The sequence below is a fragment of the Rhinolophus sinicus genome, chromosome 3 (assembly GCF_057876585.1).
Source record: "Rhinolophus sinicus isolate RSI-liver-muscle chromosome 3, RSI-T2T, whole genome shotgun sequence".
Classification (NCBI taxonomy): Eukaryota; Metazoa; Chordata; class Mammalia; order Chiroptera; family Rhinolophidae; genus Rhinolophus; species Rhinolophus sinicus.
The window spans coordinates 44,795,178-44,814,911 of record NC_142503.1 but is presented as its reverse complement, the minus strand read 5'-3'; the positions used below and the strand labels follow the sequence as shown (position 1 = coordinate 44,814,911).

At 33.9% G+C, this 19,734-nt stretch overlaps 1 protein-coding gene and 1 pseudogene across 2 annotated transcripts in view; both read right to left on the bottom strand.

The window, feature by feature from the left end:
* Positions 1-17: 17 nt before the first annotated feature.
* SLC30A5 (solute carrier family 30 member 5) overlaps positions 18-19,734 on the bottom strand; it is a 28,848-nt gene continuing 9,131 nt past the window's right edge. The window contains exons 5-16 of one of the 2 annotated variants that reach the window (XM_019728040.3): positions 17,879-17,966; positions 15,338-15,425; positions 13,949-14,025; positions 11,855-12,025; positions 11,079-11,367; positions 10,700-10,908; positions 9,963-10,120; positions 9,049-9,178; positions 6,650-6,851; positions 5,784-6,010; positions 2,689-2,817; positions 18-2,079 (exon numbers count right to left, since the gene is read on the bottom strand). In XM_019728040.3, coding sequence (XP_019583599.2) covers positions 1,909-2,079; positions 2,689-2,817; positions 5,784-6,010; positions 6,650-6,851; positions 9,049-9,178; positions 9,963-10,120; positions 10,700-10,908; positions 11,079-11,367; positions 11,855-12,025; positions 13,949-14,025; positions 15,338-15,425; positions 17,879-17,966 — 1,939 coding nt within the window. In that variant the 3' untranslated portion in view covers positions 18-1,908. The remainder of the gene's footprint in view (positions 2,080-2,688; positions 2,818-5,783; positions 6,011-6,649; positions 6,852-9,048; positions 9,179-9,962; positions 10,121-10,699; positions 10,909-11,078; positions 11,368-11,854; positions 12,026-13,948; positions 14,026-15,337; positions 15,426-17,878; positions 17,967-19,734) is intronic. The other variant, XM_074328865.2, reaches the window with a different exon arrangement.
* Positions 12,032-13,942, bottom strand: LOC109445576 (TIM double twin CX3C motif protein pseudogene; annotated as a pseudogene).

Below are 19,734 nucleotides of genomic sequence, written 5' to 3'. Positions count from 1 at the left end.
AAACCTCTGAAGTCAGGTTTAAAATAATAACAATCCTTTAACTTTATTTAACCCTTTTTAATTTTCATTTTCACATACATTATTCTTTTTGCTCCTCATAACTCTGTGAATTTGAGCATATTTTATTCTAACTTTATGTATGAGGAAAAATAAAGATACCCAGGGAGGCTGATTTGCCTAAAGTCATGGTTTGTATGAGCTGGAACTAGTACCTTGGTGCTCTTCAATACTGGAGTTTCCCTACTTTCCACGTGCACCCCTTTAATGTTCAGCCCCTGCCTTTGCTCTCATCTTGGTTTCTCAGTCACATTAATTTTCCCGCTGTTTATATGCCTTCTAAGAGAAACAACAATTTTAATGGTGGTGCAGTATTTATTGTACCTACCAACTTAAAATTTTTTTCATGTATAAAAATTGCATTGAAAAATCAATATGCAATTATTTTCCCACCACTCAAAAATTTTAATGTGTATAGAAGATTCTGGACCAGATAGTGTGTAAAGAGAAGACAAGGAATATCAAAATAACTTATAATAAATTTCTAAACCTGTCACATAGTAAAATTAGTAAGACAAAAATATGATTTACAATACACATTTGCCATTATGGTATAGATAAAAAAATAGTACCCATACTAAAATTAATTCATCCTATTTATCAAAATTTCTAGTATAAGGATGAAAATACTCAGATTCTCATAGATAAGTTTCTTTTGGACAACATTCTTTGGTTTTATAAAACTGCATATATTATCATATATCTATCATACAGTCTTTTGAGAAAATACATTCAGTTTAAATTGGAAATTAAAAAATGTAAATTAGGTATTACTATAGAAAGTAGTTATAAGGTTAAGTATTTTGATTTCATGGTGCCCAAGTGTTTATGGATAAGATTTACTTATTCAACCTCAAAATTACCTATATATGCTTAATATTTCTTATATATTTAGATGTTCCAGAAATTTTTAAAAAATTACATTTATAGGCAGAAAATTCAATTAATTATTTGTGATTCTCTCAACTGGCTGTTCCACAACATATGGAGCTAAATGAAAAGATGAAAAGCCTAGCATTGCTTGGATACCAGCCTGATAGGCAACTAGGAATGCCAGATGCATAATAAGAAATGGAATATTCTACTTTAGAGGCAGAAGACAAGTGAATGCATAACATGGACACAACTTAGTATAAGTTCTGTACCCTAATAAAGTAATTATTCATTTGCAAATATTATCAAAAGTAAAAAATTTATTTTACAGAGTGGTTGGTTTTTGTAATACATCAAAAATTGTAATGTTATACTTCCCTATTCTCACTGCTCATCTCATATCAGTGGTTGAAGTTGCTCCCAAATAGTTTAGTTTACATTTCAAGTGGCAGTACAGATTTTACTTAATGGATTTAAGTTATAATTAGAAACCAGTTTTATATACAGAAAATCCATAAATATAGAACTTTTATTCCTATTTTATCCTAGGGCTATGCAAAAAATTGACTAAAAATTTTTCATTTGGGTCTTTGTAATAAACACGTAAATACATTATTTACAATGGAGATGCTTTCTGACAGAAAGTAAACACAAGTAATTTTGGTCTTCAGTCAATTCCATCATGATTTTCATTATCAACGGTGATGTGATACGTCATGTTCATTAAAATTTTAAGATTCTTGTTATACACATAATTCAAGTAATTATTTTACTTGAACAATTAATGCTTCATTCTGTATTTAAATTTCCTTTAAGAAAGATTCTTTGATCCAACAGTAGGAAGCTTTAAACTTTTTTTCAAATATGGCAAATGTTTCTATACAATTATGTGCAATTTTCTTCCTTCTGGCAATATTATACATACTGAGTCATTTTAATCTTCATTGTTCACACACCAGGGGTAATTCCCGAGTTATCTCACATGATGTAAGTACCATCTCTGTAGTATTTCATGGACTCCATTTGTTTTGTCATAGCCAGGACATCATTAAATCCAGTACTCAGGCCAGACATATGTTGAAAGTATGCCTCTTTTTCAACTTGAATTGTTAAATTGTTTACTCCAGCATCTTTAAGTATTCCTGTAACCTGTTATGAAAATCCATATATTTTAAAGCATTTAGATTATGCATTTAATGCACATGTCTTAAATCATTGGTAACACATTTTTATAGCTAGAGAGTCAAAGATAAATCCTCAAAATAATGTTTATTATTTATTTGGCAAACGTTAGATAGGATATTTTAGAAGGCCGGTAAATTCTGATCTCACATGCAAAGTATTAAAGGAAAATAGGTATTGTTTCCAATTATGTATCTCTAGACTAGGGATACAGGAACTGTTTTGGTCCTTATCTCCAACCATAGCATACACCCTGCCAACTTTAATATTATTAATTTAAGGCTACATTTATAATAACATTTCTTGATACTCTATTGTGAATGAAGGTGGATCATAAATGAATTTTTTTTACATTAACTTAAGCTTATCCTCTAAATACTAAAACTTGATTTTTAGTTTAACCACTTCTGGATATAAAACAAATCTAGATGTAAAAATAAGTTACATATCCTTAGCTGAAAGACTGATATTTTCAAGCAGTTAAATTACTATTGAGCTGTATAACTATTATAATGTGTGTAATTTTATGCATGAATTACCACAACTGAAATTACTTTAAAAACAAAAGATTATTACCTGCTGTACTATTCTTTGTTCCAGCACATCAGATGTTACCTGTATATGAATTGTTCCTGCCACAATACTGGCAGAATGACGCCAAAAATGAGGGTCTCGATATGATATTAATCCTTCAATTTTCTGTATCTGTCAAATAAAAGGAGATACAGATATCAAATAAAAAAGATATGGACTTAAAGGCTATAATTTACTTAACACACACAATGTTTTTTGTCCAGCAACCACTATTAAACTGATTATTAAAAAAGTGATAATACGGAGAGCCCAGAAGTGAGAAAAGTAGAGGAGAGGGCCAATTAACCAAAGTGAAAAGGTGCCTAAAGTATTCTGACCTAGGAGTGATGCCAAGGAAGGCAGCTCTGAATAGGAAGTGTATGGGCTACAGGTGTCTATATACTGACCAGGTGCACACCAGTTTTCACCCATATAAGATGTATTTTGTGTATTCTAAACAGTGGATACGTTTAAAGAACTACATGGTTTCCTTTATACACACATTGGCATATTGTTTGTTATATAGCGATTAACACATTCAAAACATATCCTCCCTGTTCAACAACTACGGGCTGATTAAATAATAAACTACCCATAAAATGTATCACTACCTTGTCGTTACAAATGTATTGGAATATTTATCACATGACAATGGGGGAAAATTTAAAAAGCGGCACAAAACAGGTTTTTATTTGCCATTTTCATTTTCAAAATATTTTTATATAGAAAAACAACTTTTAAAAGTGTTTCTTTCCAAAGAGGACATACAAATGGCAAATAGACATGAAAAAATGCTCAACATCACTAATCATCAGAGAAATGCAAATAAAAACTACAATGGATATCACCTCACCCCAGTCAGAATGGCTATCATCAAGAAGACAAATAATAACAAGTGTTGGAGAGGCTGTGGAGAAAAAGGAACCCTCATACACTGTTGGTGGCAATGCAGACTGGTGCAGCCGCCATGGAAGGCAGTGTGGAGGTTCCTCAAAAACTTACGAATAGAATTACCATATGACCCAGCAATCCCTCTCCTGGGTATCTACCCAAAAAATCTGAAAACATTTATACATAAAGATACGTGTGCTCCAATGTTCACTGCAGCTTTGTTTACGGTGGTCAAGACATGGAACCAACCAAAATGTCCTTCGATAGATGAATGGATAAAGATGTGGTATACATACACAATGGAATACTATTCGGCGGTAAGAAAAGATGATACAGGAATATTTGTGACAACATGGATGGATCTTGAGAGTATAATACTAAGCGAAATAAGTTAGACAGAAAAAGCAGAGAACCATATGATTTCACTGATATGTGGTATATAAACCAAAAACAACAAAAGAACAATTCAAACAAATGAGAAACAAAAACTCATAGACACAGACAATAGTTTAGTGGTTACCAGAGGGTAAGGGGGGTGAGGGGGGGGAGATGAGGGTAAAGGGGATCAAATATATGGTGATGGAAGGAGAAATGACTCTGGGTGGTGAACACACAATGGGATTTATAGATGATGTAATACAGAATTGTACACCTGAAATCTATGTAATTTTACTAACAACTGTCACCCCAATAAATTAAAAAAAAAAAAAGTGTTTCTTTCCAGGTGGTGGAATTATAAGTGATTCCCCATCCTTTTTTGTATTTTTCTGTATTTTGATGTTTTCTGTAATAGACATATTTTTAAATAAACTTTTTAGTAGGATTTAGTAGTCACTAATGATGAGTAGGTGAGAAAACTATACAAATTTTATTTATGAAAACAGTGGGTTAAGATACTATACCTTATTCAAGATGCTAACTTTTCATTAGCAGATCCTAACTGCTTTAATATGACATGGCAGACCACAAGTTGAAATACATTCTATTTTGTATTTGTTTCTTCTATGAATTGTCCATTTATATTCTCAGTCCATTTTTCTACAAGACTGTCTTTTTCTTTTTTTTCCCCCAAGTTAAGTTGTTGTCCTTCAGTCTTAGTTGTGGAGGGCACAGCTCAGCTCCAGGTCCAGTTGCCATTGCTAGTTGCAGGGGGCGGGCGCAGCCCACCATCCCTTGCAGGACTCGAGGAATTGAACTGGCAACCTTGTGGTTGAGAGCCCACTGGCCTATGTGGGAATCGAACCGGCAGCCTTCGGAGTTAGGAGCACGGAGCTCTAACCGCCTGAGCCACAGGGCCGGCCCAAGACTGTCTTTTTCTTGATTTAAAGGATTATAAATAGTAAGGCTTTGCCTGTTTATATGTGCTGCAAATGTTTTCTCCTGGTCTGACTTTTGTATTTCATATTTGCTACGGAATCTTTTGCCAATGGACAATTTTAAATTGGTCCAATCTGTAGATTTTTTTCCCTCCCTTTTTCGCTTCTGGTTTCACTTCAAGCATAAGAAGGCCTTCCCTACCTCTGTGACTATAAAAGTATTCTATTTTAGCAGTTTTATAATTTTTTGTCATTTATGTATTTAATCCACTGGAAATATATTTTTATGTAGTGTGGTATAAAGATATAGCTTTTCTTTTCCAAGTGGAAATGTTAATTAATTAGGTCAATCCTTTCTTCCCCAGTGATCTGAAATGTCATCTTCGGTATATACTGAATTTCGTAAGTTCCTGGGTCTATTTCTGATTTTTTAAATCAGAATTAATTTAAGTGTTTATTCTTATGCAAGAACAAAACTGCTAGTTTTGTTAGCTAATTCTGTAACTTTTTAATCACAAGATAGGATTCTATTAATTAATTAGTTAATTCTGTAAATTTATGTACATTTTGTTTATTCTCAAGCATTCACTCTTCGAAATAAGCTTCCAAATAATACTGGATTATATACCCTCTTCCAAAACAAAAGCAAACAGAAAAAAAAAATCCAAACAAGAGGCAATTACATTGAAATTTAAATGAAAGAAAATCAGTATTTTCACAATACAGTTTCCTATCCAAGGATATATCTCTCCATTTACTCAGTCCCTATTTTATGTCCTTTAAGTAAAACTATATTTTCTTCATTCACATTTGTGCACATTTCTTGTTAGGTCAACTTAATTTCAAATGGTATTTTAAAAGGAAAAAAAGTGAAGAAATTAGACACAGTACCTTTTCTAAAGCAAGATGTAGTTCTTTTTCACATTCTGGTGGTAGTCTCAGAAGTAGAACCTGACAGGCATCTTTAATCAGTGGAATAACACTGAGAAATATTAATATAGCAATAAAAAGAGAACAGAGGGGATCAGCAATGAACCATCCAAACTGTTCTATAAGAATTGTGGATACGATCACACCAATACTGCCAAGTGTGTCTGCCAAAACATGCAGAAATACACCTACAAGTAAAATATATAAAAACATTAAAAATTAAAGCACATCTAATTTAGTTCTTTTGTCCATTCTATAAATATTATGGTTACCTACTATGAATCTGGCATTCTGTTAGGGACTGGTATTTCAAAAATGACTAAAATATGGTCACTACCCTCAAGGAACTCACAGCACAGTGGTAAAAAGGTAAGGATGTGGGTAACTATACCACTACCATGCAGTGAGTTTTATGATGGTGCAGTTTGGGAAGGCTTCTTAGAAATCTTAGAAATCATAAATAAGCCAAGTTTTAACATTAACCAAATTATTTATATTAAACAATCAGAATAAAAAATTTAGTAAGTGATAAATAGTACCCTCATTTTTTTTTTTTACAGTAAAGTTTCCTGGTTCTTTTGTAGTGAAAGTTCATAATGGCACACTTAGTGTTCCCTGGCAAATAATGTTTATTTTCACTATGTAAGGGACTCTAAAAAATCGACATTTATGAACAAATGTGAGCATTTTCTACAGCAGACTTCAGACCTTTTCTTAGCCACAGATTGTTTTTCAAAAATAAAATTATACCCAATATTTGATACAAAAAACAATGTCAATGCACAACACTGTTGAAAGGTAGGCCAATATTTTTGGCAAGGACTCACCCCTCATGTTAGCATTCATGCCTCCGCCTCCAGATCCGTGGCTGTGACCGTGCCCATGGTCACCGTGTCCATGCAGATGGTGTGAATGGCTGTGATCAGATGAGTGACAGCTTCCTTGAGAAGCTCCATGGCTATGGTTATGGGCGTGGCTAAAGGCACAGATACCAATAAGGTTTACTATCAGCCCTCCAACTGAGACTGGCTAGCAAGAGGGAGAAAAGAAAATCTTTAAATTTGTAATTTAAAAAATAAGTTATTTAAAAATTAGTATATAGCTATGTATGTTTTTCTGTTTACAGTTTTGAAACTATTCATAGTAAAACCACAGTAAGCTCATTAATCCAAAATTTAAAAAATACGCATTTTATATTTTTAAAAATACCACAGTGCTGACAAATAAAGGGATTTGGAGTTGCTTTAATTAAGTTAATTAAGAATAATATATACTTGTTTCATGGCTGATGAATAAATAATGCTAAAGTTTTTTTGTGTGTATTTAAAGAGTTTGAAAGTACTACTTACTATTCCAACTATACACTATACCTGAAATCTTGCTTATATTACTAGGTAAATTTCAGTAGTTGTAAAGTAATGATTATAATTCACTAACTAGTGGAGTCCAAATAAATATAGTCTTACTGTGTCTTATAGTAAAATTGCACAAAGTAAAAAAGGTACAATGGAAAAGCAAACATATAATAGTAATCTCTCAGTTTTTATTTTTAAACAAAGTGAATGGAATTCTCTTGATTTAATGGTGCCACAATACCATCCCAAAGGATAAACAAAGTTATTAGGTTGGTACAAAAGTAATTGTGGCTTAAAAGGTTAAAAATTGCAAAAATCGCAAGTACTTTTGCACCAACCTAATACCCTTGATTATCCTCTCTTATAAAATGATTTTGAATAGTAGCTCAAGGTGTTAATTTACTTATGTCTACACTTTCTCCTTTAGCAAAATCCCTTTGTTTTATAAAAAGAACATATAAAAATAAAGGCAACAGGTAATTTTTATTAATTTTCAACGGTGGTAAAAGAAGGGATTTACTTTAGTAAAATGTATAGAGCTTATTTTTCTCCCTGTTACTCAGATCATTTGTCAGATTTAGAAATTTCAGTTAGCTTTATGAGCTTGAACATGGTTAATAAGTTTTGAATGAAACCAAATACTGCTTACAGAGACCTCATCAACTCATAAATACTTCTCCTGTACTAAGAAATACTTCATCTTTATATATTTCATCAGAAAAAAATGTGTAGAAAATGAAAGCCCCCTACAATTCTACCCCCAACAGTTAGTCACTCTTAAGAGAATGATATATTTTCTATGCACATACTAATACACATATATACGTATCTTTTAAAACCAATAATAGAATCATATTAAAATACTGCATTGTATTTTTTTTCACTTAGTACATCTTGTAAATATTTTTCATACCAGTGTATAGGTATATTTTATTCTTCTTAATAGCTGCATAGTATTCTATGAGTCAAAAATTTATTTAAATAGTCCTTTCACTGGTGGACATTGTTTTTTTTCCCCACCATTACAAACAATGGCACAATGAATCATGCACTTCTACACACCTGTGTGAATATTTCTGTAAAAAATATTAAAGGCCAAAGGATATGAGCATTTAAAATTCAAAATATATTTCCAAACTATAATCCAAAAACATTTTACTAATATATACTGCCACCAGTAAGACTCATAACTGCTTTTAGTCATTCAACAATTAACTGCTGCGTTCCTACCACAAGTCTGGTGCTAGAATTTAAGAATTAGTGATACACAATTCAGGTCCTAAAGACACTTACACCTTAATTGTGGAAGAATGACAACTCAATGTTGCTAAAGAAAGAATGTACAAGATAAATGGAATATTGAAAAAGGGAAATCTAACAAACTTTGAAGAGGGAAAAGAGGGAATAAGGGAAAAGTATGCCACCAGAGGAGACATAAGCAAAGTCTTGAGGAAGGCTGAAGGTCAGAAGGGAAGGGCAAGCCCACTACAAGAAACAGCACATGCAAAGGTTGGTAGATACAGGTAGAACATTAAAGGTTGCTACAGCAGTAATACAATCTATGGGTCAAGTCTTAAAAATTATTTTTCTGATTCTATAACAAATTTCTTCAGTTATTTAAAAACACATCTTCCAACAAAAACATTTAATAAGTCAGAAATAAATCTGTATGTATTAGAATATCTAATATTTTGTTGTCTAAAATATTAGAGAAAATTAATTTCTAAGAGCAGTAGAAATTTTAAGATAGGAAGTTATTTTTATTTAAATAAAAAACACCTTTGTAGATCAGTAACTACAAACATTTAAACTTTAGCATGAAAAAACTGTATGAGTATGAGCAGAAATTCAAATAAAAAAATAAGACTTACTGTTAACATGTGTGTGTCTAATTCCGGAGGATCAATTAATCTAGCCACTGACTCCATAAACACAAAAAAAGCTATTACCATTAGAAAAAGTCCATTAATAAACCCAGAGAGAATTTCTATTCGGCCATACCTAAAAACGTAGAATATATTTTTAGAAAAGGGAAATGACAAACATTTTAAAAATACAAACATTATTATTACTTTACAAATGAGGAAGTAAGTCCAAATTTTCAACAACATAAATAGTAAGATTAGAAAATTACCAAGATTTTAAATATTATACTAATATGTTGGAAGGTACTTTCTGGACATATATCTGTTAAAATTTTATATATTTATCAACATATAAATGTTCCTTCTTATACAAAGCCTTTCCTAATTTCTTAGCAAGAAATTGTATCTCCTTTAAGCCCTGATGTACTCTGTATCTGTCAGATACATTTGTATTTTTGGCTTAATGATCTTTAAAAATATAACAGTTGACAACAAGAGTTGAATTTATTAATCTATTTGGAATAAGTACAAATCAGGGATTCTAATATTTGTTGAACTGAATTATTCACTTAATGAAAGGGTATTTCATGCACAGCCCCTTCAAATTTTGAATAGCAAAGATGTGAATGACCATGCATATTCCATTGCCTCAAAGACACACATTGAACAAAGAGCTCACTGTTTTAACTGATTTTTGCTCTCTGCCTATAAGAGGAATTTGTCAGGGAGTATAAATCTTGAGCTTAGTGCCAATCAGTATTTATCAAATGCTTGGTTCATTTCCTCTTATCTACTTCGAAGAAAAATGAAGGTACGAAAAATTATTTGTATTAAGAATAATAAAATTTTATTCCCTAAGATGGAATTTGTACTTAAGATTTTTCATTGTGCTGTACCACCTTGATAGTCAGTGTACCTACCCATAGGAGAAGATCCGAGTTGCTTTCCATCTACTCATTAGGGCCGCAAAAAGTCCCATTACCAAAGCAGAGCAGTCAAAGAGCATGTGAAATCCATCCGAGATCAGACCCAGACTATTAGTCAGCACGCCATAGAATAATTCCACAAAGGTAAAAAGCTAAAATATATTTAAAAAAAAAATAGGGGAGGAGTATGTTAGGAAATATTGTTTCAAGAGAGATTTATCAGAATTTAATCATGAGGACTTTAACCTTTAATTATACCCAATCCTTACTTGAAGATATAACCACCTCTTTAGTTAACTGGTACTTCTACTAAAACCTCATTTCATAACAATTGTAAGAAACTAGGCTAAATCAGATATGTCCATCTCATAAATTATTTAAAAGGAGACAGTTTTATTTATATGTCTGTAGAACTCAATAAACTTAGCTATAAAATGTTAGCAATTTGGTCTGTATGAGATCCTACAAGGAGCAGACAAAATCTTTAGAAGCTACTATATTTACTGTTTTGAAACCGATGTTTAGCACACTAAACCAACGTTTCTAAAATGTCTCAAAAATTGTTTACCTAAGTAGTCTGAAAATGATCCTGTAATCTTTCTACTACTTAGAGAAAATGTAATGTTAGCCCATCTCTATCAGAAATTTGGGAATTACTAAAATTATACCAGAATTGTCAGAATTAAAAGATTAAGCTTTTAAGATATGCCACTAATATTTAAAACTCTTACCATATTCAAACACAAGAAGTAAAAGATCTGCCTAGAGTCATTCTCCTCAAGAATTTGTTTTAGCGATTCCTTAATAAATCTAGGGATTGAATGGGAACTATGTTGAAAAGCATCACCCATGAAGTTATAAAGAGGTGTTCCTTCAGGAGAATACCCAATGAGGGTACCTTTCTGTCCTCTCTTAGAAGGAGATGATAAGATGTTAGCAGCTAAAAAGAGAGAAAAAAAGAATATTACAAAAGTTTAAAAATTTAAGCTACCAAAACCCAACACAGTATCTGTCAGCACTAAATGCAAGCACTGAACAAATTCCCAAATTAAGTAAGTGATGTGTACATCAGTATCCGTTAAGAAATTTGCTAAGGAGAAAAACACTTACACAAAATGAAGAATATAGCGCTCACTACCACTCCTCCAGACAGAACGTGTTCAGTGCTCTCCTGGTGAGCTGCTTTGTTCATAGCCCGAAGCTGGTCTGTTATTGGATGCGTCCAAAAATTTCCAAAAAGTAGAGCACTAATAAAAATAGGGAAGGATCCATAGCGGGCACATTTGGAAACGTCCATTTTGACTGAACAAACGGAATCGACATAAAAATCCAGGATCATGACAAAAAAGATAACCGTTGTGAAAGGCATAATGAGAGAAAACCAAGACTCGACTTTACTCTAGAAATTAAAAAAAAATTTTGTCAATACTATATGGGTATAAAGTTCAAATCTTTTAAGATGTTTTAGTTAATCCTTTTACGTATAAACAAATATTCTAATTTAATATTTATAAAATGCCAAAATATAAGAGCTATAAGATACTGGCACATTTCTCCAATATCCCCCAAAGTATTAAAAACAAAAGCATTATTGTTTAATAATTTTATAAATACTAGAAGACCCATAAACCCTGTGCCTAACACATGGTAGGTATTAAATTGTTTCAACTGATTCCTTTGAGCCATAGGCATGGGAAATGTAAGAGTACTTGATTTGATTTTTCCATAAACAATAAAATTAACTCCAAAAAATTTTCAAAAACCACAAAGAGAAAGCAGATTATTTAAGCCACTTGCAACCTCAAATTAAAATACAATGTACTGAACTAAAATTTATAAGTAACAGCAATTCATTTTACTTATTACCAATAAATTCCTCATCTTACCTCAGTTGTCACAGAAAGAACAATGACCCATGGGCACAAGAGAAGCACAGAAACAAGATGTGATAAAGCTTGAAGACGTTTGGCTCCACCAACATCTATAGAAAGTTTTCTGGAAGCTGTATGAAAACCAACTTTACAACACAAAGCCAGTACTAGCAACAATACTCCACCCTATGAGTAAAATTAGATAAATCTCATTAGAAATACACACAGTCCAATAGTCAATCCTTAAATACATAATATTAGAAGAAATTGAACTAGTATGTTTTTCCATATCCCAACTTCCTGAACTACTTAAATGGCGGCAGTATTACAAATTACTGATAATTTATTTTAAATACATTAAAAAAATTTTTTTTTGGAGGAAAAAAGTTAAACCTTATTTATTTTTAAAAACCAGACCACTAGGAAAATATATCCCAGTCCTGAAACAGCATACAGGCTATATAATCATTTCAAGTAATAAGCTGGTAAAAAGACAAGGTCCTTATCAAAACAGTAAGGTACCAGAGCTGGAGCAGGAACACTGCATGCTGCAAAGGCCACAGGCAAAAGTGGTATTTGGAAATGGGGGCTACCCCTCTTTTGCTCTAAGTGAGCCACAGCTCACCCTGAGTAGCCTTACTTTTTCGTCTTTGACCTTCTTGTTGCCCAGGGATTCTCAGTAGGGCTATATTATTTCAGGGGGCTAAGTAAACACTGGATATAGGTTTCATTCCTGAAAACTAGGTTTTTCCAAATCTGGTACTTCCTAACTCTATTAAGCAGCCAACAGTTCCTTTCACTGTTCATTCCTGGGTACTGGTATATAGCACGATCAAAATCCTCTTTCCCTTCAAGGGAATGTCACTGCAAGATTGTCCTGTCACTCTGCTGCAGACAGCCTCAGGGCCCATCATGGCAGCCAGGGAGAGGGAAGGCCTGCCTCCCATTCCCAGTGTTTTTGGAGAGCTCCAGGCTGAAAGATGTAATGTGTGAGAATTTTAAGAAATGCACATCCACATCTGACGGCCAGAAATGGATATCCAAAGGAACCTTTCGAAGTTCTTATCTAAACTACCTCTCCCAACTCCACATCTTAAATAAACATGCCCTTTTATGTAAGACAAAACCAAGCAAAACGAAAGACCCGGAAACCTTTCTTTCCCTAGTGACCTCATGGACTTTGTTTCACAGCTTATGGAAAATGGTGTGGTGATGCTTCTGGTAAACAGGAGGTTGGCAACAGAAGCAGCTGTCCTCACACTCCAGCAGATCACTGGCAGGTTAGAGGAACCTGCATCCTATAGGTACCTGGTACCTGGGGCTCTGGGTTGGTGCCAGGGAGATGCCTACTGCCAGGATAAGCACTGCCACACAAAATTTAGACTCTCAAAAACTCTCTGACCCAAATTTTAGCACCAGTTTTTCCATTTCATTTTTCTAGGATTAAAATATAAAGGCACCAGTGTCCAGAGGCAAGGGACATATGCCTTAAACTTGCTGCCATCCTTAATCTCTTCACTCGTAAACTTTGCTTAAAAGACCAATTCTCATTCCTCTTTTTAAATAGATCCTGCCCTCGGCCCTGATGGCCAATGGCAAAGACTTCTATTTCTGAGTGGATGAGAAGGACTCCTCCATCTTCCCGGTCATGGTTGGAATGAGGCTCATATGGTCATCCACACACTTGGTTACAATTCTCCAGCTGCTGCTTCACCTGAAGCTCTTAACTCCCGGCATCTATTGAATCTTTGGCTGTGTCGTTGCAATGCATGGTACGCCGGGCCAGGCGGTCCTGAACTTCTCCACCTCGTTGGCCACCAGGGCCAGGGCGTGAGCCAGAGGTGCGTGGCAGCGCTCGATGCACTGGTGCACCTGCTGCACGGTCGCCTGGCTGTCCTCATAGCAGCAGGCACTGCACAGGAACAGGAGGCCGACCTGCATCTTCCAGATGTTCTCTCTTTCTAGACTCTTCACTATGGAGTCCACTGCCTCCTGCACCCAGAGCTGCTGCAGCTCTGCAATGGCGACCCCTAAACACACCTTTAAAGTTTAGTTTCTGTAACTTATCAGAATCTTTTGATCACATTAGCAACAAAGAAAACAACATACCTTGTGATCTGCCACACCTAAGAAGGCAATGGCTGTGTAAAGCATGTGAGTTAGAGCACTGTCATGATGTCCTTCAGCTAAGTGAATTGGAGTAAAGGAAAAAACTCCAAATATTAACTCGTCAAATGCTGAAGTCCTCCCAGAATTTTAGCTACGTTATTTTTGATTGACAACAGATTAGAATGGGGCTCCAAACCTGATTACCCTCAATAAAGTTTCCCTTAAAAACACAATAATTTTTTTAAATTAAAGTTTATTGGGGTGACAATGGTTAGTAAAGTTACATAGGTTTCAGGTGTACAGTTCTGTAATACATCATATATCAGATTGTGTGTTCACCACCCAGAGTCTGTTCTCCTTCCATCACCATATATTTGACCCCATTTACCCTCATCTACCATCCGCCCCCCGTGCTCTGGTAACCACAAAACTATTGTCTATGTCTATGAGTTTTTGTTTCTTTATTAAAACAAAATAATTTAAAATTTAATTTTGGTACATGATTAATAAACTGAATGGTCTATATTCCTTTTGTTGTCTCAAAAACAATTATAATCATGCTTAAGATATAGTTGTTAAATTTTAGTACTTAAATCTCCAAAAAACATATGCATACATAAGTAGAACAAAGGAAGAAGAGCAACGACCCTCCTTGGATCATTCCTATCAAGGTTGCTCTTTTAGAACGACATGTAAAATGAGTCCTAAATCTGTTTCTAAGTCATAGACCACATAACCCCCAGCAAAGCAAGCAGAAAACAAATGAGGGTGCTGGTGGTGGGGGGAGGAAACTATTATTATATCATAAGCAACCTCTGGAGTCTTGGAAAGTCATGGTACCCTCTTTCATTGTAACTAACAAAGTAAATTGATTGTAGTTAACGAAGAAGTTTTAGGGCAGTGAGTACAGTAACCAGAAGAAATTAAACCTGGTGTTCTAAGTTCTGCTAAATGGAGTGGGCAAAGGTGTATAGATAAATGAGTAGACATATTTGAATGGTAAGTTGGGTTTATATAAGAGAAGAGTACAGCTGAGTTGGAAATAATAAATAATAATTTAAAGCAAGGGAGTGAATACTAAATGAAGGAATTTGGACTTTTTTTTTCGGGCAAGAAGATGCCAAATGTTTTTCATTTGATCTCACAAAAGTTTATACTTAATAATTGCCATTGGCAAAAAAATGAACATTTAAACTGAACATTTAAAGGGTGCCAACTGATTCTGTTGAGTGGCAAATAATTTTTTTTTGGAATGAGGACAATCTAAAATACTTTCCCTGTCCCTAAATTTCTGATAGTTTAGTTCAGTCACTTAATTTCCCATCCTGCCAGTCTTCTATTTTTCTATAATACAAGACTAACCAACTCTGATCTATTGCAAAAGGATACGGTGTTCAGCCATTTTAGCCATGAGATCATCATTGTCGAAAAGCAATAAGCAGATCACAGCAATAATGAAAAAAGCAGCCCCCCGTGTCTGAAAATGAAGAGAAACACCTAAGGATGGATTTTTTAAGAGTTGATTTTTAAGATCATGACTACAAATGCTAAAGAAAAACTTTTTTTCAAATAAATATTTCAAGTAAAATAACATCTGACATTAGAGCTCTTATACTAGACAATATACAGTATTAACAGTAAGATAAAAGTAAAGAGCTCCAACAAATTCTGCAGGATATTTTAAGGGCATTTAAGACACATAATAATGACAACTTCAACTGTCTACTTGCCAATATGGCTACTAGCTATGTTACCATGCACAAACTGCTAATGTTTACAGAACTAATCTTTTCAAATGTTACTTTGTTTTTGGTTGAAAAGCCCAAGTAGTTAAAGAATAATTAGTAAGGACTTATTTTATTTTATAACATGCAAGTGATAGACAGTTAATTTACAATTATATCAATATTCTAGTTACTAGGGAAAAAGAACCAAGAAGGCACGTTAGGAGAATTAGCAAAGTCATTTTCATATCTAGCAAAAGTGTAAGGCAATTAAAAGCCGATAAACTTTTTATGTTCTCATTCTAGAGGAAGGATTCTGACAAAAGAAAATTATAGAAAGGACATCCTAGCCTATTTTATGCTAATACTTCAGAATTTGGGGTATAGAAGCAATCTAAATAGCATTATTATAGTCGTATATTCTATATTTACAAATTTACAGGTATAATACCAGATACTTCCATTAAATAAAAATTTAAAACGAAAAGTGAGGATCCTATTCTATTTATTATGTGATCACCACTACACTTGATAAATTAGTGTGGTAGATCGTTTGGTAAAAGTCAGTATACATAAACCACATAATTTAAAATTTCATAATTTTCATTGAATCAGCAACATCAACAACACTCATATATGAAGAATTAATCTAATCTTTTGTTAACAAAGAGGACAACTGAGAATTTTGTAGTGCTTCAGTCATAACTACGAAAAAAATCAATGAGTCCTGGACAGATGTCGAGATTCATTATTGACACTAATGAGAAGCTATGCAAGATCTATACTCTCATTTCTGATTATTGGTGCAGCAAAATTTATTTTTTTAATGTTTTAAAGTCATTTATATTTCTTTTGTGACTTGTCTTGCCATATCCTTTGCTCATTTTTGTTGAGGTTTTTAAGCATTTTTCTTAACTGAGTTATATTTTAAAGAAATGTAAAGCTTTTATATGTGGCAATTTGTTGTTAATTTGTTGTTTGAACAGTGCTTTCTATTAGACAGAAGATTTATGAAGTCAAATGTACTGAATTTTCCCTTGGTGATTGTTTTGTTTATTATTTGTTTTTTACATTTATTTTTTAATTACAGTTGATATAAAATATTAGTTTCAGGTATACAACATAGTGATTAGACATTTATATGCCTTACGAAGTGACTCTGATTTTTTTCCCACTTCTTTTATGCTCAGAAAGTTCTTCTCTGCCAGTAGATTAATTATCCATGTATATTTTATTCTATGCTTTTACAAATACCATCCACCTTACTCTTCAATCCACTTGACGTTTATTTTGCAGTACTGCATGAGTGTGGGGGGGAATGCTTAAACAGTGGCATATGCTTTAGTACTAATGACCAATATGAAATCTACAGGCTGGGTAGTCTCTCACTCTGCTTTACTTGGCACATTACCTTTTTCACTTTATTCATCGGCATTCATTACTTAGCCTGAAAGCGCCTTTTAGAACAGGGACTATTATACTTTGTCTTTATTTCTCCTTTCCCCTATAATCAGAACAACATACCATGCAAAAGAAACATTTAATTTGGTAAATAAAAATATTGGAGTTGTAAGAATTTGGAATTACAGATTGATGACTCATTTACCAATAAGGGATAATACTTAAATTACTTAAGATGAATATGGTTGCCTAGTTGGCAAAATGTTACATTAAGTGTTCATTAAAAAATGTTCATCAGACTTTAAATATAACAAGTTCTTAGGCACTCTAAAAAAATAATGTATAGGGATTAAAAATTAGGTGGGGAAGGGTTCGAGTACAGCACGGAGATGTTTGTGGTGATCATTCAGTTGTTTCTTGATTTGTGGTGGTGGTTACACGAATCTACACATATGTAAATACACATACACACACAAGTGTATTTAAAATTGGTGAAATCTGGTCTATGGATTATACCAATGTCCATTTCCTGATTTTGACAGTATAATTGAATTAAGTAAGAAGTTACTGCTGAAACTGAGTGAAAAGCACAAGGACCTTTCTACTGTTTTTGCAATTTCCTAGGAATATTATCATGATGTCAAAATAAAAAGTAAAACCCAAAAAGTTTGTAAGCAAAATTTAAAATTAGTAGGAAAAAACCTGCGCATTCTTTCAAATGGTAAAAGATACTATTTTATTGTTTTGGAGAACATTTCACATGTATACTTTCAATTTTCAAGTAGCTAATAATGGAAAATTCTACCTTTGCTGGTCCTCCTCCGGAACTAGTGAACAAAACACTGAGTAGTGAGATGACAACAATATCACTGTGTTCAAATAGCAGCAAAGTCCTACAAAAATAAAACATAATTCATAAAATGTATGTGATCTTTATCAAAAAGCATAAATTCAACCAGAGTAAAAGACAATAAATATTTCCTAGATTTCATAAAACATTAAGAAAAGTAATGTAAATAGATACAACTGCTCTGGAAAATATTTTGGCATTATATACCTTAGAAAGGTTGAAGCTACAAAAACCCAACAATATTACTTGCAGAATTATATCATACAGATTTCTTGTATCTGTGTACCAGGAAACATAAGATATCATAATTGTTTGCAGTAGCCCAAAACTAGAAACAACCTAAATGCCCACTGATAAGATAATGGGTAATATAAATTAAAGTACGGATATTCATTCAGTGGGCTATTAAACAGCAGTAAAAAAATGAATGGAATTCCATGAATATACTAAGAAATACAGAATTGTATGCTTTACAAGTGCAATAGATTGAATGTTTGGGTGACTGCCCCTCCGCCCCTCTCCCACCACCAATTCATATGTTGAACCCAATTACCAATGTGATGGTAACTGGAGGTGGGGCCTTTGGGAGATGCTTAGGTCATAAGGTCAGTGCCCTCATGAATGGGATTAGTACCCTTATAAAAGAGACCAGAGAGCTCCCTTGCCCCTTCTGCTATGTGAGGCTACAGCAGAAAGACAGCTATCTATGAACCAGGAAGCAGTCCTGCACCGGACACTGAATCTACCTCATCTTGATCTTGAACTGCCCAGCCTCCAGAACTGTGAAAAATAAATTCGTGTTGCTTTTAAGACACTCAATCTATGGTATTTTGTTATAGCAGCCCAAATGGACTAAGACAAAAAGAGTGAATTTTATGGTATGTGAATTACATTTCAAAAAAACTGCCATAAAAATGAATGAACCATATATATATATATATATAACATTCATTAAAATGAGCAAATCTTAAGCATAATATTGAATGGAGGCCGGCCCAGTGGCTCAGGCGGTTAGAGCTCTGTGCTCCTAACTCTGAAGGCTGCCGGTTTGATTCCCACATGGGCCAGTGGGCTCTCAACCAAAAGGTTGCCAGTTCAATTCCTCGAGTCCCGCAAGGGATGGTGGGCAGCGCCCCCTGTAACTAAGATTGAACACGGCACCTTGAGCTGAGCTGCCGCTGAGCTACTGGATGGCTCAGTTGGTTGGAGCGCGTCCTCTCAACCACAAGGTTGCCGGTTCGACTCCCGCAAGGGATGGTGGGCTGCGCCCCCTGCAACTAGCAACGGCAACTGGACCTGGAGCTGAGCTGCGCCCTCCACAACTAAGATTGAAAGGACAACAACTTGACTTGGAAAAAAGTCCTGGAAGTACACACTGTTCTCCAATAAAGTCCTGTTCCCCTTCCCCAATAAAATCTTAAAAAAAAACAAAAAACACTGAATGGAAAAAAGTACGCTGTAGAAAATTATGCAATGTAATTCCATTTATATAAAGTAAAAAACTTGCAAAGTTAAACATTAAAGAAAGAATTATGTACACATATGGTAAAACTATAAAGCAAACTAAGAGAAAAAACTTAAGATGCTGGTTATAATCAGTGATAGCGGGTGGGGGGATAGCATCAGGAGGACTTCAAAGGTACAGACTGGTAAGGTTTTATTTTGTGGGCTGGGTGTTGTATACATGAATGTTCATTTTATTACTTAAACATGTTTATTTATATTTACTCTTTTATACGTATGAAACATTAAAAAAATAAAAACATTATCACCAGCCAAAGGGAGCTTATAGGATCTAAATAGTAACAGGT